Source organism: Trachypithecus francoisi, unplaced genomic scaffold (genome assembly GCF_009764315.1).
Source record: "Trachypithecus francoisi isolate TF-2019V2 unplaced genomic scaffold, Tfra_2.0 Lachesis_group18, whole genome shotgun sequence".
Lineage (NCBI taxonomy): Eukaryota > Metazoa > Chordata > Mammalia > Primates > Cercopithecidae > Trachypithecus > Trachypithecus francoisi.
In genome coordinates, this window is record NW_022681463.1 from 70886012 (window position 1) to 70906352 (window position 20341).

Below are 20341 nucleotides of genomic sequence, written 5' to 3' on the forward strand. Positions count from 1 at the left end.
TCTTTTGCACTGGAAATAAAAGTGACTGATGTCCCATCTTCCTTTGTTTTCTGTCACGTGACATTCTCCTGGCTCTTCTTACACCATCTTTCCTTTTCCAACGCCTCTTCTTTTTTTCATTCAGTAATGAGCCTGTGTCATGCTAGGTGCTGAGCATCAGCAGTACACAGCATGTGCTCCTTCCTTCAAGGAGCCTGCATGCTGGAGCACAGGACCGGGAAGCCCTGTGGGGTAACTTGTAGAACCGAGGCGAGGACCCAGCACAGTGCATCACCGTCACTGAGGAGGAGCGGCTCGGCTCACTCTGGGACCCAGGGGTTCTTCCTCGAGGGACGAGTGCCTAAGCTGTTAGCTCATGTTAGGGTTTGCTACTGTCTTACCATTTCCTAAGTCCTGCCTCCAGTCCTATATTCTTTTTTTAAATCTGTATTTGCTTCCTGGCATATTTAACCTACTATACACCTTAAATTATCACCTTCAGTTATTCCTTCTCAGCTGTTATCTCCCAAATCTGTGTTTTCAGTCCTGGACATCTCTTCTAAGTGCTTACTGTCTATGGCTGGAGACTTGTCCGTCTGGCTGACCCCGCAGGACCTCTGACTTAATACTTCATTTCTGGGTGACTTAAAATGCTTCATTTTATTCATTGTTGATTTTGTTCACTGCAACATAAAGATGGGCATAGTTAACCTATAACTTAATATGTCTAAACTAGTCATTTCTCCATCACTCCCTCATAATCCCCTTTCTTCCAAAGAAAACCACTAAAGCTTGCTTTTCTTCTTGGCTTCCTTTACTACACGTTAATTAGGAATATTCAATAACAAAGGAAGAACTCACTCCATATGTTGTGTAGCATAATGCCTGGCCCAGAATAGGTGTATGATCAAATGTCTGTTGAATGCACTAACTGGCTCAAATTAAAAGGGTTGTTTTGTCTTAAGATACAGAACATTCTCACTGAACCCAGTTGTGGAAAATATATCGGGACATATATGACCAGTATAGACATAGCTCCAGTGTCTATCTTTTCACGAACTTTGAGCCTCTCACTTTTTCTTTTTCTAGCAATTGCTTCATTCTTTTTCTGTAGCCTACCTACTTCTACGCACCCCTGGCTTCTAGTTTCAGCTCTGCAGTCTTCCTGACCACTCAGCCAGGTCCTCACAGCTCAACAACTCAGTTTTGCAGGACCCTCAGTCCAGATCCCAGGACAGAGCACCTGATGGGCCTTGCCTTGTTTGGATGTCCATGACTGGTTGGTCAGATGCAGCCAGGGGGGTGGGGGAATGTGATATGGACGATCATGCCTTCTGAGGCTACCAGTAGGGAGAAAATGAATATGGGTGGAGAAGAAGTAATTCCTGTTTTAGTACACTGGGCTCTATCTTGAACTCTTTCTTCTTCCTTGGTCTTGTGCTCCTGTCCCGTTTCTAGTTAGTGAACAAATCAATCCTGACTTCTCAGTCATAATCACTTCTCTTCCATCCATTTCCTATTTCTATCCCTTACCTGGCCCACTGCAGTAGCCTTCTGGCTAGTCATTTTGTAAGAACTACAATTTAGTTCTTCAATACTGATTTGGTTTAATTTTCTCTCTTTACTTTCAACTTGTTTCCCCTAGTTTATCCTGGACATATCTGTCTTCCTGGATCACAACTTCTTGTCCTCTATAATGGCTTGCTGACCTTGTGCCACATTTTATTCTAGAATTTTTAGCCTTGTGGCATCTGGCTGCTTCCTGTCTTTTAAACAGGAATCTCCTGCCATTCCCCTTGGCTGGATGGTGAGCTGTAGTTGAACTAGACTGTGTATAGTTGCTGGCAGACATTTCTCCCTATGGCTTTGGGAAGGATGTCTTGAAATGTAGGTTCCCCCAGTAACCACACATCAGGTCTTTCATCCTTCCCATCCTTCAGAAGCAATCTCCTGCCACTGTCACTGTGACATGCTCCCTGGTTTGTATCCCAGGGGAGGGGCACCATCCATGTGGAATGAAACACAGGTTTTGCTCCACAGTGCTCCAGCCATCTACATGCATGGCTTTCTCTGGAGTTGTGTAGTGTAGAGCTCTGCCTCAGAACTTCTCAAGGCCCATGCAATGCAACTGTGTTTTGTGTGTATGTGTGGTTTAGGTCTGTTAGTATTATCAGCTTCCTCATGGGATTTTTTTTTTTTTTTTTTTTTTTTTTTTAGTTGGAGTCTTGCTCTGTTGCCCAGGCTGGAATGGAGTGGTGTGATCTCGGCTCACGGCAACCTCCACCTCCCACATTCAAACCATTCTTCTGCCTCAGCCCCCCAAATAGCTGGGATTACAGGCACACACCATCACACCCAGCTGACTTTTGTATTTTTAGTAGAGACAAGCTTTCACCATGTTGGCCAGGCTGGTCTCGAACTCCTGACCTCAGGTGATCCACTTACCTCGGCCTCCCAAAATGCTGGGATTACAGATGTGAGCCACCACATCCAGTCCTTCGTGAGATTTTAAACTCTTAGATGGATGAGAAATTGTCTTGTTCATATTTGTGTTTAGTATAATGCCTTGTCTGAAATAGGTATTTTTATAAATAGTGGTTGCATAGAAATTGATGGTAGCTGAAACTTTAAGAAAACATGAATAAATATGAATATGTTAAATGAAAAGAACATTTCTATCCTCCAAATATAAATATTTATCTTGTATTAAGTATTTCTCTTGTGACATTTGTGGCAATAGATGTTCCTCCATGAGGTGGGTTGGTATTACTCAAACTGCCAGTTGGTCCTGAGAACATTAAAAAAGAAGCAAACAAGAGTAAAAAGTATCAGAGTGCATCTTGCTGAGGGTGAGCAATGTTTCCCGAAAGTTTTTTGTTTTTTTATCAGTTAAACATATTATTGTGTCTGTACTGAGTCACAATGTAAATTGTATGTTACTGTGGATGATGGGCAAAAGACAGTGAAAAACACAGATGTGCGCTCTTACCCCCATTCTGCCCATGAGGAAACTGCAGCTGGAAGCGGTGGTTGTCCATAGTCATCCAGCTAGAATTGGTTCTTAAAGTCAGCCAGCCTACTGCAAAACCCTTCATATAACTTCTTTTTTTTTTTTTTTTTTTTTTTTTTTTTGAGACGGAGTCTCTCTCTGTCACCTAGGCTGGAATGCAGTGGCACAGTCTCAGCTCACTGCAACCTCTGCCTCCCAGGTTCAAGCGATTCTGCAGCCTCAGCCTCCCGAGTAGCTGGGACTACAGGTATCTGCAAACACGCCTGGCTAATTTTTTTTTTTTGTATTTTTAGTACAGACGGGATTTCACCATGTTGGCCAGGCTGGTCTCAAGAAACCTGCAGGCACAGCTACAGGTTTCTGTGATATCATTAAAATCTCCAAGCTCTGTGGGAAAATGAAAGAGTGGTGAGGTTGTTTAGTCTGTTTCATTTCATCGCAGTCCATTTCATAAGAACACTAAAATCACTCCCTGCATCTCAGAAACAGCAAATTATTGATCCACCTGCCTCAGCCTCCCAAAGTGCTGGAATTACAGGCATGAGCCACCATGCCCAGCCCACATAACTTCTATGTAAACTATGGGCTAGACTATTTCCCTAAACAACTGTATTCATTTTTCTGTGTTTCTCTCCCATGTTTATTCAAATGAAGACAGTTTTACAAATTAATATTTACAGTGATTATATAATTATATTAACAATATAATTAATCATATGATTATTAATACTATTATTACCAGTATTAATAGTATTAATACTATTCATACTAATAGTATTAATAATCATGTTGCTTTAGTTTTCACTTTTTTTTTTTTTTTTTTGAGACAGAGTCTCGCTCTGTGGCCCAGGCTGGAGTACAGTGGCCGGATCTCAGCTCACTGCAAGCTCCGTCTCCCGGGTTTACGCCATTCTCCTGCCTCAGCCTCCCGAGTAGCTGGGACTACAGGCGCCCGCCACCTCGCCCGGCTAGTTTTTTGTATTTTTTAGTAGAGACGGGGTTTCACCGTGTTAGCAGGATGGTCTCGATCTCCTGACCTCGTGATCTGCCTGTCTCGGCCTCCCAAAGTGCTGGGATTACAGGGTTGAGCCACCGCGCCCGGCCTTCACTTTTTTTTTTTTTTGAGACAGGGTCTTACTCTGTCACCTAGGCTGGACTGCAGTGGCATGATTTCAGCACACTGCAATCTCTGCCTTGCAGGCTCAAGTGATTCTCCCACCTCAGTCTTTTGAGCAGCTGGGGCTACAGGCACAGGCCGGGCCACCACACTGGGCTAATTTTTTTGTATTTTTTGTAGAGACAGTGTTCTGCCACGTTGCCCAGGCTGGACTTGAACTCCTGGGCCCAAGTGATTCTCCGACCGCAGCTTCCTGAGTAGCTGGGACTACAAGAACACTCCACTGCCCCTGGCAGATTTACATTTTTAAATGATAGTATTTAATCGTGTGATTTGCAAAATCAATTTCCTATTATTAAACCTTTAGGTGCTTTCAGTGTTTTAATATTTTAAAACATTGGATGTACTGCAAAGCTTCTTTGTGATGAAAGCCTTCCGAGTAGCTGGGACTACAGGCACTTAATCATAGTGAATGCAAAAAGAACACACAAACAGTTCCCTAATTTTTTAATTCTTTAAGATGAAATGTTTAATTCTCTTAAATTTTTAGCCCTCTTCATTTCCCAATTTCTATTTAGTTGGGTGTTGCAGGTTGTACAGTTTTTCTTCTTATTGGTAAAAACCTCCTTCCTTTCTTTGTCTAGGTTGTGCTGTGTTACAGGTCAGCCCAGTGACTGAAACACGTACTTACCATGATGTGAAAGAGATTTGCCAATGCGACATTGATGAATTTGTTATTTTAGGTAAGATTTGGAAACTACTTGGATGTGACTGGCTGCCTCCCCAATCCCATCTGTATACACATACTAACATACATCACACACAATACTACGCTACAGTGGCATTCAAATCAACTTCTTCCGAAATCAGATTATGTCCCTGATATATATATTTATATATATCTATATATATTTATATATTTTTATATATCTATATATATTTATATTTTTTTATATCTATATATATTTATATATATTTTTATATATCTATATGGATGTTTTTGTTTCAAATGTCTGGATAGCTAATCTCCCATCTCACTTGTAGAGTTGAATGAAAAAGCAGATTTTCATTATGGTCTGATATCTCTTTGGCCTCTCAGTTATATTTTGGCGAAATTTCAGATGAAATCCCATCTTTGATCATTATCTGTGCTCTCATTATCTGGTCTGTCCATTTCTCAGAACCTGAAGCATGGAGATGCTGAATAATTTGCTCTTTCTGAGATGCAGGGAGTGATTTTAGTGTTCTTATAAAATGGACTGCAATGAAATGAAACAGACTAAATGACCTCACCACTCTTTCTTTTATTTTCCCACAGAGCTTGGAGATTTTAATGATATCACAGAAACCTGTAGCTGTTCCTGCAGCTCCTCTAAGAGGTATCTGTCTTCTGTGCGCAGTGCACATAGACCCTTGGGCTGTCACCTCTGAGGCAGTGTGAACACTAGGCCTCTGACATTCTGGGCCCACTTCAACTAGTTCCAATAATTTGTTCCCACGAATCTAGGAGATTACCACCTAGAAATGAAACAATCACCCCCAAAGTTTTTATAGTGTTTTACAATATATAAAAGGCTTTTGTTTGCATTTTCATTTAATCCTCATTTCAGTTAAACAGGCTGGGTGAATTTTATATATGCGTGTGTGTGTATATTTATGATTTTTGTTCTTGTTGTTTTTGAGACCGAGTTGTGCTCTTGTCACCCAGGGTAGAGTGCAATGGCCTGATCTCAGCTCACTGCAACCTCCGCCTTCTGGGTTCAGGCAATTCTCCTGCCTCAGCCTCCTGAATAGCTGGGATTACAGACGCCTGCCACCACACCTGGTTAATTTTTTTTTATATTTTTAGTAAAGACGTGGTTTCACTATGTTGACCGGGCTCATCTTGAACTCCTGACCTCAGGTGATCCGCCCGCCTCAGCCTCCCAAAGTTCTGGGATTACAGGCATGAGCCACCGCGCCCAACCATGTATTTATGTATTTTGAAACCTAATTTTATAGACATAAAAATTGAGACTCATATAGGTTGTGCTTCAGGACGCGAAGGCTGTGAGGTAGAAGCAGGGCTTGAATGCAGGTCTTCTGACTCTAAAACCGGTGCTCCTTCACCACACCTCTAAGTCTTAGTGCCCTCAGTAAGTAAAAGATGCTTTATTTATTGAACATGGAGGAACTATGTTGAGTAAGATACCTGGTGCGTGATTGATGCGTCATCTCATACGACAGCCTCTTCTGAGTTTTGGGGGCTGGGAAGAACAGTTGAAAACCTCAGGAAGACCCTGAACATACTCCTCATGAATATAATTTTCCGGTTTTTACATCTCTTACATTTCAGTGTCACTTATGAGCCAGAGTTCAATTCTGCTGAACTATTAGCCAAAGAGCTGTACCGCGTGTTCCGGAAGTGCTGGATACTGTCACTAGTTAATTCTCAGCTGGCAGGTTCCCTGAGTGCAGCTGGCTCAATAGTAAGTATCAAAAAACACTGGCCTTGAATTGAAAGTTCCTAAATCCTCATTTTGCCTGCCCTGTTCACTTTAAACATTTGTGTTTCCTTGTATGGTCATTGGATATTAGGGGAGACTCAAAATGAATGAGGAAACTGGCATGTATTGAGTACTTATTGTGCACCACAGACTGCTCAGCAGTCCACATTATTTTATTTTATTTATAATTTTTTTGAGATGGATTCTTGCTCTGTCGCTCAGGCTGGAGTGCATTGGCACGATCTCAGCTCACTGCAACCTCCGCCTCCTGGGTTCAAGCGATTTTCCTGCCTCAGCCTCCCAAGTAGCTGGGACTATAGGTACCTGCTACCATGCCCAGCTAACTTTTTGTATTTTTAGTAGAGACAGGGTTTCACCATGCTGGCCAGGCTGGTTTCCAACACCTTACCTCAAGTGATCTGCCCACCTTGGCCTCTCAAAGTGCTAGGATTATAGGCCTGAGCCACTATGCCCAGCCAGCAGTCCATATTTTAATCCTTGTAAGTATCCTATTAGGTAGAGGCTGTCCTTATTTTTATTTTTAAGTGGTGGGCCCAGTCTCCCAGCAGGGCTGGTCAGCCGTGAAGCAGGAGTCATGACCAGGCTGCCTCACTGGAAAGTACATGTTGGTTCCCTCGTGGAACACACTGCTCACTGCTGTCGGAGAGCAGCCAGCCTTCTCGGGGTAGAGAATATTATGACAAAGGCTAAAATAGGGGTAGGGAAAATGCCCTCCAAGTGCAGAGGAGGGTGTGTTTAATTTTACCAGAGGAACTTAGGAAGGCTGATTGCAGATTTCAGAACTTGAGCTAAGTATTGGGCTGGCCAGAACTGTGGCAGGTAGAAAGGTTGGGGGAGGACATTCTTGGCAAAGGGGAGCTGCAGCAAAAGCAGAGGGGCATGCTATGCTCTTGAGCAGAGTGATTTGGTGCGGTTGGATAATACCCGTTTGTGAGTATTTGTGTGCGAGAGGTTGTTCTTTATGGAAATAAGGTTTGAATGATGGTAGCCAAATTGTGGAGGATGTAGAATGCTAATTTGAGAAGTTTGGATTTAATTTAATTTAATTTATTTATTTTTTGAGGTGGAGTCTCACTCTGTTGCCCAGGCTGGAGTGCAGTGGCACAAGCTTGGCTCACTGCAACCTCCACCTCCAGGGTTCAAGCAGTTTCTGGCTAACTTTTGTATTTTTAGTAGAGATGGGTTTTCACTATATTGGCCAGGCTGGTCTCGAACTCCTGACCTTAAGTGATCCGCCCATCTCAGTCTCCCAAAGTGCTAGGATCACAGGCGTGAGCCACTGTACCCGGCTGAGAAGTTTGGTTTTTAAATGACAGTAGGAGGGTCCAGTGGTTTGGGGGGAGGCACTGAACATTTATAAGCAAGGGGAATGGTCTTAAGAGAGCTGTTTCTGGGGAAGACTAATAATGATAGGGGTTCTGATTGGTAGCATTTGTCAGTCTGTTGACTAAGAGGGGTAAGACTTCTGCTATTCGTAAATGCATTCCAGGTCAAAATGACCTACTTACAGTCAATTTGAAGTCTGGAAATAAATGAACTAAAAATACTAAGAAAAGTGATCTTATCTGGGTGGTGTTTAAAGTTAAAAGCACTATTAATTTTTCATGGTAAATTTTACTGTTGGAAATACATTTAGGTGTTCCTTTAATTTAAATTCTTTGAAATATGCTTAAGTTGTTCCTAAATCATTTTATGTCTTATGCAGGTTGTAAATGAAGAGCGTGTCCGAAAAAACTTTGAATCCAGTATGAATGTTGTACAAGAAATTAAATTTAAGTCTAGGATCAGAGGGACTGAAGACTGGGCTCCTCCTAGATTTCAAATCATATTTAATATTCATCCACCACTCAAGTAAGTATGGGCTGCTGCTTGGGCCTTCAATGCATTTAAATCACATTGTAACAGATCCCACCTGACGCTGTATGGCAGTAGGTGAAAAAATACATATGCTAAAGAACACAGGAAAATTTGTTTTAGGGAAAGGAAAGTTGGCTGTATTTTCTGGCTTAGGTTTTTTTTTTTTCCCTCTTGTTTACCATGGACTTTTGGGGCCTCTATAAGTTTTGACAAGTTGAGAATTCAACTATGCAAGCCTAATTGTAAATATTACATAGCAACTCACAATTAAATAGGCTTAAAGGAGATTTTTAAAAGTGGCTAATATCGGCCGGGCGCGGTGGCTCAAGCCTGTAATCCCAGCACTTTGGGAGGCCGAGACGGGCGGATCACGAGGTCAGGAGATCGAGACCATCCTGGCTAACACGGTGAAACCCCGTCTCTACTAAAAAAAAAAACAAAAAACTAGCCGGGCGAGGTGGCGGGCGCCTGTAGTCCCAGCTACTCGGGAGGCTGAGGCAGGAGAATGGCGTAAACCCGGGAGGCGGAGCTTGCAGTGAGCTGAGATCAGGCCACTGCAATCCAGCCCGGGCGACAGAGCGAGACTCCAGCTCAAAAAAAAAAAAAAGTGGCTAATATCAAAACTTAAAAATTATATACAGTAATTTTTTTAAAATTTGTTTCCTTTTTGAAAAAGTTAGAGATGGGGTTTCACCATGTTGCCCAGGCTGGTGTTGGACTCCTGGGCTCAAGTGATCCACCCACCTCAGCCTCCCAAAGTGCTGGGATTACAGGTGTGAGCCACCTCGCCCAGCCTATGATAATTTTAAAAGACTGGACCACTTTATCTTCCAGAACAGTCAGTGTGAAATAAAAATGAATGAATAAACTTCTAAAAAAGGAACATTTAATCTCAGGGAAAGCACTTATAGTTAAAAAAATGTTACAGAGACCAGGGAGTGGCTCACACCCGTCTGTAATCCCAGCACTTTGGGAGGCCTAGGCTAGGGTCGGGGATCACCTGATGTCGGGAGTTTGAGGCCAGCCTGGGCAACATGGTGAAACCCTCTCTCTACTAAAAATACAAAAATTAACTAGGCGTGGTGAGCGCAGGCCTGTAATCTCAGCTACTCAGGAGGCTGAGGAGCAAGAATTGCTTCAACCCAGGAGGCGGAGGTTGCAGTGAGCTGAAATTGCGCCACTGCACTCCAAGGGTGACGGAGCGAGACTCCATCTCAAAACCAACAAAAGAAATGTAACAGAATGTAAATAAAAATATGTTTGCTCTCTAAGAAGTAACAAAAGTTCTAAAAGACAAAACAACTAAGATTATGCAGAAAAGGAAATAAACCTATAAATTTAAAATAATAGTTTAATTGTAATTTGTTCTGAGAGTATAGGACAGATTATGGAAAAAGATTATACACAAAACATTTTAACCAAGTATAATTTTTCCATCCCTCTTGGTTTGTATTCAATTTGGTGTGCAAACCGCCAAACGTTACAAAGGGACTGGTGAGGGTTGTTGACTGTGTCCAAGGGACTGGAGAGGGGTTGACTCTGCCTCATGGAGATGCCTTATAGACTAGATATTTCTTTTGTTTTTCTTCTTTTGAGAGAATGCCAAGAAAATCTCTGGGGCTGCTTGGGCAGAATTCCCTCTCTAGGTGTTGTGAGGGGTCACTTTCCTTAGCCTGGGGTATCTTTAGGGGTTTCCTAAGTCCTCGCTATGGCACCTGGGCAGAGATTTAGCATATTTTTACCTTGGCCATCTTTACTGATCCTGAACTGTAATCACATTTTACAATTTCCTTGGTATTTCCAAGTCACATGTAAAACTATGGCATAAACAGTTTAATAGAAAATACCTCAAGCCGGGCTCAGTGGCTGATGCCTGTAATCCCAGCGCTTTGGTAGGCCAAGGTGGGCGGGATCTCCTGCTGTCAGGAGTTCAAGACCAGCCTGGCTAACATGGCGGAACCCCATCTCTACTAAAAATACAAAAATTAGCCGGGCATGGTGGTGCATGCCTGTGGTCCCAGCTACTTGGGAGGCTGAGGCAGGAGAACCACTTGAACCCGGGAGGTGAAGGTTGCAGTGAGCCAAGATTGCACCACTGCACTCCAGCCTGGGTGACAGAGTAAGACTACGTCTCAAAAAAAAAAAAAAAGAAAGAAAATCCCTCAATGGAATGGAATATCTCTTACCAGAGATGTTTGATTTGATTTCTTTGTCTTATATTACCTCTTATTCATCTAAATTTCTTTAGATCCATTTGTGAATTTCCCAAGTGCATCATCTTTTGGTGTATGGGCTCCCTGAACTATCTTCCTTGTATAACTATCTTCCTTGTATAAAGGCTGGTTCTCTCTGGAGCTGGAACCCTATACATGGGCATTGAGACCCTCCCTAAAAACCCCTTGGGGTTATCAGTGACACTGACTTCTGCTTTGGTTTTAGCAGAAGCTTTTTGTTTTGTTTTTTTTGTTTTTGAGACAGAATCTCACTCTTTCACCCAGACTGGAGTGCAGTAGTGCGATCTCCGCTCACTGCAAGCTCTGCCTCCCAGGTTCACGCCGTTCTCCTGCCTCGGCCTCCCAAGTAGCTGGGACCACAGGCGTCCACCACCACGCCTGGCCAATTTTTTTGTATTTTTAGTAGAGACAGAGTTTCACCGTGTTAGCCAGGATGGTCTAGATCTCCTGATCTCATGATCTGCCTGCTTCGGCCTCCCAAAGTGCTGGGATTATAGGCATGAGCCACTGCGCCTGGCCTAGCAGAAGCTTTTAAAGAGACGTAGCTTTAAGGCTGGGCACAGTGGCTCATACCTGTAATTCTGGCACTTTGGGAGGCCGAAGTAGGAGGATGACTTGAGGCCAGGAGTTCGAGACCAGCGTGGGCAACATAGAGAGACCCTATCTCTACAAAAATAAATAAAGCCAAAAAAAAGCTAGCTGGGCATGGTGGCGTGTACCTATAGTCCTAGCTGTCTACACAGGAGGCTGAGGATTGCTTGAGCCGAGTCGAGGAGTTTTAGGCAGTCGTGAACTATGATCATGCCAGTGCCCTCCAGCCTGTGTGACAGAGCAAGACCCTGTCTCAGGAAAAAATAAAAATAAAAATTAGTTGTAGTTTTAAAAGACTCAGAGATTTCAACTAGAAAATTGTATTGAATAAATCTATTTCTTTCCCAAATGAAAGGTGACAAAGTTAAGGCCCTTAGTTGAGAAAAGTATCACGATGGCAATTTCTTTTCTAATTAGTGAAAAATATTCCATTGGCCTTCTCTGAAATGTAACTAGTATCATTTTTTGTATTCAGGAGGGACCTGGTGGTAGCAGCCCAGAATTTTTTCTGTGCCGGATGTGGAACTCCGATAGAGCCTAGTAAGTACGGATAATGGATCGCCTGCTTATTATGTGATGGCACGGTCAAGAATAGCAAAGTAGGGCAGCGCATTGCTTGTGTGAGAGACGCCTTTGATGAGAAGTTGTTATAAAGGCTTCACAGAAGTTGCCCTCTTTTTCATGAGGAGGCCATCATGACTGACAAGGCTGTGTGACCAACTAGGACCGAGGACACCAGGACCAGCCTCCTAGTTCTCTCCCTGTTGGGCATCAGCTCCAACCACGTGGCCTCCTGCTGCCCCTTCAAAATGCCAGGCTCACTTCTGACATATTTGCATTTGTGGTTTTCTCTCCTCCAAATGCTCTCCCTGCAGACACCCCCATGACTGATTCCTTTGCTTCTTTCACATTTTCACTCCAAAGCCATGAGGTCTTCCCTTGCTGCTCTATCTAAAATGCCTGTCTTGCCCCACTGCTGGTCACAAACAATCCCATGTACACTTTGTATTACCCAGCCTTATTTTTTTTCTTTATTTTCTTGCACAACATTTTCTTAGAAGCCCCTTCTTTTTATTCTTAGCACAGTCTTTCTAAAATAGTCTCTTATATTTTACTAATGTGTCTTCTTATTATCTGTCTTCAACACTAGATTGTAAGTTCTGTGAGGCCAGATGTACTGTTGTTATATTTATGACTTTAGTCCCAGCTTCTAGAAGAGTGCCTGGCATGTAGTAGGTCCTCGAAAGATATTTGTTGAGTAAAGGAATGACTTACCAAGGAGCTAGCCAAACTTCTCTGAGGGAATTTGAGGAGGTAGCCTGAGAGGATCATTCCTGGGCCACCTGAGGCCTAGAAGATTAGACTTTCCTGGGCCAGGCACGGTGTCTCCCACCTGTAATCCCAGCACTTTGGGAGGCCGAGGTGGGCAGATCATCTGAGATCAGGAATTTGAGACCAGCCTGGCCAACATGGTGAAACCACATCTCTACTAAAAATACAAAAAAAAAAAAAAAAAAAAATAGCCAGGCATGGTGGCAGGCACCTGTAATCCCAGCTACTCGGGAGGCGGAGACAGGAGAATTCTTTGAACCCAGGAGGCAGAGGTTGCAGTGAGTCAAGATCGCACTATTGCACTGCAGCCTGTGTGACAAAGTGAGACACTGTCTCAAAAAAAAAAAAAAAAAAAAGTGCTCAGGCTTTCCTCAGTCAGAAATGCAAGTTTACCCTTGAGACTGGGAATCACTTGTTTTGCTCTGATGGTACCTGTATGTCTGACCTGCAAAAGGCTGGAAGGAGGAGCTTTGTGGCATGAGTTCCCTTAGCCTTTGATAGTCAGTATTTGAAGGAAAAAGACTATGAGGAGCTCCTACTTCAAGAGATAAAAATAGTGAGCAGGAATCGATCTGGGCTTCCTCTCCCACACTGGATGATAATGCCTGACGGGCATCACCATTGTTGCTGATTTTCTTTGAATGAGTCATTTTCCCAGCACATCTAGTGGGGAACATGTCTCTTTGGTTAACCACTGTATCCTGGCACTTCCATAAATACCTAATGCATGAGTCAGAAACTGTACACGTATGACTATCATTCCACCAACTTTTGTTATTTCCCTAAGCTTGTTCAGGTATGGAGATGTGTGTCTTGTTCAGGTATGGAGATGTGTGTCTTGTTCAGGTATGGAGATGTGTGTCTTGTTCAGGTATGGAGATGTGTGTCTTGTTCAGGTATGGAGATGTGTGTCTGCACTTTTGTACATTGGCCTTGCCCTCAGGGAGCTTGCTTATCTTTTAGGGAAGATACACTCATCAGCCAAGTAAGTGTATGTAACAAAAGAGTCCAGAGTGCTGTGGGATTTCCAGCAGGGGAACTTCGTCTGAGCTTGAGAAGCTGGGAGTAAGAGGTTTCATCAGAAACTGATTGCCCACAGAAGTAGCGGTGTTTGTCATGTGCAAAGGGCCTGTGGCAAGTAAAAGAAACCCTGTGTGAGCAGAGAGTAAGAATAGGAGGAGAAAACATGCCACAGAGGTAGGCGGAGCACAGATTGCAGACAGCATAGAAATAATTTTGGGCTTTTCTTGTTAACTTCCTCTAGCTTCTTAGGATAAATTTTTTTAACTTTTGACTTTGAGTTAATTTTAGGCTTACAGAAAAGTTGCAAAAATAGTAGAGAGAGTTCCTGTACACCCTTCACCCAGCTTCCTCTACTGCTAACATCTTACATAATCATAGTATAATTATTCAACCTGAGAAATTAGCATTGGGTACAGTCCTATTAATGAAACCCCAGGCTTTATTCAGATTTCACCAGGTTTTCAACAACATCCTTTATCTGTTTCAGAATCCAATTCAGAATTCCATGTTGAATGTAGTTGTCATGTTTTCCTTAGTCTTCCTCAATTTCCACACACCAAACATGACATTTTACCCTTTACTAGTTCAGTATGTCCCAACAATAAGGAAAATAAACAAGTTATCACACCAAAAACATTAAAAACAGTTCTCTATATTGTCTACTTCCTAGTGCTTGTTGTTCTTAAGGTATCATTTATGGCGATTTTTTTCCATCAAGATTGCAGACTTGATGTGTGCAATCAAGTTTCATACATCACATTTAGTCATTGTTTCTCTTTAGTTAGCTTTGTTCTAGAACTGCACTATGCAGTATGGTAGCCACTAGCCCATGTGGCTATTTAAAATTAAATTTAAATTAATTGAAATTAAGAATTCAGTTCCTCAGTCACACTAACTACATTTCAAGTACTCAATAGCCACATGTAACTCATGGCTACTGTATTGGACGGCACAGAGATAGAACATTGTCATCCTCATGGAAGGTTATACTGGACATCTCTGTCGTAGAATATTTCCCTTCCACCCTACCCCCTGACGCTGACTTTTCATAAAATGAGAACAATTGTGTTTTAGAACAGGATTTCTCAACTGCAATACCATGGACTTTGTCGTGGGGGGTGTCCTGTGCACTATAGGATGTTTAGCAGCATCAGTAGATGCCAGCATCAGTAGATGCAGCTCCCAGTGACAACTGAAAATGGCTTCAGACATTTGCAAATGTCCCTCGGGAAGCAAAAATCACGCTTGGCCAAGAACCACTGGTTTAGGTCACTTTGTATTGTTCTGTTTTAGTTAAAGGACTTAGGAAACTAAAAAAGATGGGCATTAGTGTATTCTGTATTGATAGTATAACAGCATGTATTCAATAAAGTTTAATGAATGAGGGAATGGATATTGAGTGTGTGTTGAGAAGTAGATGAAACTGTTTCTACCAGAAGCTCACAGGTGCCTAACCCTGAATTTCCCCCAGGAGCAGTGCTTCAGTATTGACTAATTCAGTGTTCATGGCAACTCTATAGAACATAACTATAATGAATAACAAAAAACAACTCTATTTGTTTGCTTTTAAACATCAACTGAGTGTGACCTGGGTCTGAGGGACAATTTGGGCGTGTGCAAAGGCATTAGCTCCCTCTCCCTTTCCCGCCATTGAATGCAGCAGAGGAGGAGTGGGACATGGTGGCTGTGGGGTGGAGCTTTGGCAGTCCAGGCTTGGGTTGGAATCCTGCGTGGCTACATACTGTTCGTGTGTCCCTACGTGTTGCGTAACTTCAGTGTCTTGTGCTTTCATCAATGAAATAGGGGAAATAACTGTCCCTTCTCACAGACTTTCGAGCGCAGAATGACGTAGTAAACATAAAACATTGAACAGATCTGTGGCACAGAGTAAGTATTCAGTAAGATTCCTTTCTCTGGTCACTCCCAGCCAGGCCCTGTTTATTTTTTATTTTTATTTTTTTGAGATGGAGTTTCACTCTTGTTGCCCACCTAGGCTGGAGTGTAATGACACAATCTTGGCTTACTGCAACCTCCACCTCCCGGGTTCAAGCAATTCTCCTGTCTCAGCCTCCCAAGTAGCAGGGATTACAAGCATGCACCACCACTCCAGTCTAATTTTGTATTTATAGTAGAGACGGGGTTTCTCTATGTTGGTCAGGCTGGTCTCGAATTTCCGACCTCAGGTGATCCACCTGCCTTGGCCTCCCAAAGTGCTGGGATTACAGGCATGAGCCACCACGCCCGGCCAGGCCTTGTTTATTTTTAAAGCCGTTATTTGGAAATGATCTTCAGAATCTACAGTGTACGGGTTCTACAGCAACTGCTTTCCCATTCATGATTTCATTCATCCTCCCAATATATGGCAACTAAGATTTGCGTTATGCTGTATGATATTTCAATTACAAAGACATACATGACTCAAACTATGAATGATAAATATCAAACTTGGTTCATGTCAGAACCTAGTGTTGAGGGAGGGGCACATAGGAGACTTCAACTGACTTGTTTTCTTTCTGAAGCTGAGTGGTGAGCGCACAGGTATTTGTCGCATTTGTTTCTATACCTTTTGTTTGTTAGTGTATTTTATTAGAGACATTTCAAAAAGCGGTCAGTGAGTGTTTATTTTAGTAGGTTAAAAAGTGCGCTGGGCGTGGTGGCTCACACCTGTAATCCCAGCACTTCGGGAGGCCAAGACGGGCGGATCACTTGAGGTCAGGAGTTTGAGACCAGCCTGGCCAACATGGTGAAACCCCATCTCTACTGAAAATACAAAAATTAGCTGGGCATACTGGTGCACCCTGTAGTCCCAGCTACTGGGGAAGCTGAGGCAGGAGAATCGCTTGAACCCAGGAGGGAGAGGTTGCAGTGAACCGAGATCATGCCACTGCACTCCAGCCTGGGCAACAGAGTGAGACTCCTTCTCAAAAAAAAAAAAAAAAAAGTATAAAGAGCAAAAACTTCTTCTTTCCCCTACCCTCCAGAAATAGTCACTGTTGGTGGAGATCTAGACAGTGCATATGTGTTTATGTGTATGTTTATATATATGTTCTTAAATAAAATTGAGATCACATTATACCTACTTGTAACTGGATGTCCACTTCCCATGCTCTTCCATGTACTTTATGGGCTGTGCGGCATTTCATGTTGAGTGCACCACACTTAATCAATTGCCTTTTGATGGACATTTTGGTTGCCACCCCTATTATAAACGTGCTGTAATGAATATCTTTTTATGTCACTGTGTGTACCTGTTAGCACTTCTGTCTGATGGAGTCACAGAAGCGGGATTACTGTTGCACATGTAAGAATTTAAGTCTATCACAAAAATGTCTTCCTATAAATTAGTTCTATCAGTGCTAGACGTAAGTGCCCTCCTCTAGATACTGCACCAGTTCTGGGTCTTCTAAATTTATGACAGGCTGAGTCAAAACAGAGTATCTCACTTTTCTTTCATTTCATTTCAATTTCATGTTATTATTTGTCATCAGTTTGTGACAGGATCTTACTCTGTTGCCCAGGCTGGAATGCAGTGGCATCGTGGTGGCTCACTGTAGCCTCCACCTTCAAGCGATCCTCCTGCCTTAGCCTCCCAAGTAGCTAGGACTACGGGCACACACCACATTGCCTGGCTAATTGTGTGTGTGTGTGAAGATGGGGTCCCACTATGTTGCCCATGCTGGTCTTGGACTCCTGGGCTCAAGCAGTCCTCCCGTCTTGACCTCCCAAAGTGCTGGGATTACCAGTATAAGCCACTGTACTCAGCCTCACTTTTAAAATATGCATTTCTTTGTTTCTGAGATTGTTTTTCTCTGTTATCTGCATTTCTTCTTTCCATGAATTACCTATTCCCATCCTTTGTGCATTTTTGTATTTTTTTCTCATTGATTTATCAAGGGATCTTTATGATGCTGCTTCCTAACATTGTATATATACTGCTTCACAATTTATAAAGCACTTTTCATATGTGTAATATCACTCAATCCAGTTCTGAGTCACATTCTGTGGTCTTAAAACAGTTAGCCTAAAGAGATTACAACCTGCCTTCAGTCTTCCTGCTCGTGAGAGGAGTCTGGACTCCCACCCAGATTTCCAGATCCTAAAATGAATGTTCCTTTTGCCACACTGCAGTTTGCAATTTCCATCTTCCAAATCCAGGAGTATTTTGGGAAGGTTTTGTTTTTCCGACATCTGTTCCACAAGAGCAGAGCTCATGAATGGCTGTGATTTGATTCCCCAAGTCTCTGCCGGAGCCTTCCCAGCTGTCGTGAGGTTGAGTATGGCTTTATCATTATGAAGCAAGTCATCAGAGTCTTTGCATCTTGCATAGGAATTGGAAGTCGAGGGTAGACCAGGATAGGTTTTCAGCACCAGGTGCAGCACTCACCCTCTGGTATGCTTGGCAGAGTTTGTGAAGCGGCTCCGGTACTGCGAATACCTAGGGAAGTATTTCTGTGACTGCTGCCACTCATATGCAGAGTCCTGCATCCCTGCCCGAATCCTGATGATGTGGGACTTCAAGAAGTACTACGTCAGCAATTTCTCCAAACGGCTGCTGGACAGCATATGGCACCAGCCCATTTTCAATTTGCTGAGCATTGGCCGAAGCCTGTATGCGAAAGCCAAGGAGCTGGGCAGAGTGAAGGTGAGCCGCAGGCCCAACCCCATCCCTCTCATTGGAAGTGTCCTGTGGCAGGAAATGCACATCACGCTAGCTTAGGGAACCCACAGATACATCCGCTAAGAGGCAAATGGATCATAAAGCGAGTGAAGTGGCTGGGTGTGGTGGCTCATGCCCATAATCCTGGCACTTTGAGAGGCCAAGGTGGGCGGATTGCCTGAGGTCAGGAGTTCGAGGCCAGCCTGGCTAACGTGGTAAAATCTCATCTCTACTGGAAATACAAAACAAAAAACAAAAAAAAGTTAGTCGGGTATAGTAGCACATGCCTGTAATCCCAGCTACTTGGGGAGGCTGAGGCAGGAGAATCGCTTGAACCCAGGAGGCGGAGGTTGCAGTGAGCTAAGATTGCATTACTGCACTCCGGCCTCGGTGACAGAGCAAGACCCTGTCTCAAAAAAAAAAAAAAAAAAAGAGTGAAGCTTACACTTTGAAACCCCTCTCCCTGCACAGGCTCTTTCCAGGACCCCACACTGAATCTTATACTTAGTATTATGTTTTTCTTGAAGAAGACCCCAAAGTTCTGTAAGTTTTAGGTTCTACAAAACCTGGATCCATCCAGGACACAATCTGTGGATCAGTGGGCTCAGTTATGAAGCCTTGCTGTATAGGCTGTTTGCTTTCAAGGTTTGTTTTGTACAAATGCAGCATTTCAAGGTTAGACATATTTAAATTTGACTTACACTTTTCCTGTGTCATTTATTACGTTTAACTTTCCTTGTGTTTGGTTTCTCCCATTAGGAAATTCAGGAACAGCTCTTCCATATCAAGAAGCTGTTGAAGACCTGTAGGTTTGCTGACAGGTACTATTCTCAGCTGGGACAGGCTGCCTTCCCTCCATTCATCTGCTAATCCTATTAGTGCCTTCTGCATCTGGCTCCCCCATTACACAGGGCTTCTTAGCACAGTGATGACCTCATGGCTTTCCTTGGGAAATCATGCCGTCTCTTTGAATTACTAAGCCAATGGTGGAATGCATTAGTCTGTTCTCAAGTAGCTAATAAAGACATACCAGAGACTGGGTAATTTATAAAGGACTCACAGTTCCACATAGCTGGGGAGGCCTCACAACCATGGTAGCAGGCAAAGAGAGAGCATTTGCAGGGGAACTCTCCGTTATAAAGCCATCAGATAGGTCGGGCACGGTGGCTCATACCTGTAATCCCAGCACTTTGGGAGGCCGAGGTGGGTGGATCACGGGGTCAAGAGATCAAGACCATCCTGGCCAACATGGTGAAGCCCCGTCTCTACTAAAATTACAAAAATTAGCTAGGCGTGATGTCGTGCCCCTGTAGTCCCAGCTACTCAGGAGACTGAGGCGGGAGAAATCACTTGAACCTGGGAGGCAGAGGTTGCAGTGAGTCGAGATCGCACCACTGAACTCCAGCCTAGAGACAGAATGAGACTCCATCTCAAAAAAAAAAAAAAAAAAATCAGATATTGTGAGACTTATTCATTACCACGAGAACAACACAGGAAAGACGTGCCTCATGATTCAGTTACCTCCCACCAGGCTTCTTCCATGACACGTGGGAATTATGGGAGCTACAATTCAAAATGAGATTTGGGTGGGGACACAGCCTAACCATATAATGGAGAATTTAACTCATTAAGAATGGTTTAACTGGAGGATGAAACAACTCTAGCCGGTGACCTTTTCATTATTATTATTGTCATCATTAAATTGTGGTAAATACATATAAAATTTACCATCTTAACCATTTTTAGCATATACTTTGGTGGCTTTAAAGTGTTAACATCCTTATGCAATCATCACCACCATCCAGCCCCCAAACTTTTTTTCATCTTGCAAAACTAAAACTCATTTTTAACCACTCCCCATTCCCTCTTCCTCCTAGCCTAACTCCTGGCAGCCACTATTCTACTTTCTGTCTCCATGATTTTACCCACTCACTTGCCTTATATAAGTGGAATCTTAAAGTATTTGTCTTTTTGTGACTGGTTTGTTTGACTTAGCATAACGTCCTCAAGGTTCATTCATGTTGCAGCATGTGT

At 43.1% G+C, this 20341-nt stretch overlaps 1 protein-coding gene and 1 long non-coding RNA gene across 14 annotated transcripts in view; one reads left to right on the forward strand and one right to left on the reverse strand.

Annotated features, from left to right (window-relative positions):
• Positions 1-20341, forward strand: part of RUBCNL (rubicon like autophagy enhancer) — a 51633-nt gene that overhangs the window by 20706 nt on the left and 10586 nt on the right. For all 13 annotated transcript variants that reach the window (XM_033176929.1, XM_033176926.1, XM_033176938.1 and 10 more), the window contains 7 exons: positions 4751-4849; positions 5425-5485; positions 6442-6574; positions 8319-8464; positions 11771-11835; positions 18054-18292; positions 19067-19128. In XM_033176929.1, the coding sequence (XP_033032820.1) occupies positions 4751-4849; positions 5425-5485; positions 6442-6574; positions 8319-8464; positions 11771-11835; positions 18054-18292; positions 19067-19128 (805 nt within the window). The remainder of the gene's footprint in view (positions 1-4750; positions 4850-5424; positions 5486-6441; positions 6575-8318; positions 8465-11770; positions 11836-18053; positions 18293-19066; positions 19129-20341) is intronic.
• Positions 19452-20341, reverse strand: part of LOC117063280 — a 36130-nt gene continuing 35240 nt past the window's right edge. Inside the window, exon 5 of the long non-coding RNA XR_004428846.1 lies at positions 19452-19481. This is a non-coding gene — a long non-coding RNA (uncharacterized LOC117063280). The remainder of the gene's footprint in view (positions 19482-20341) is intronic.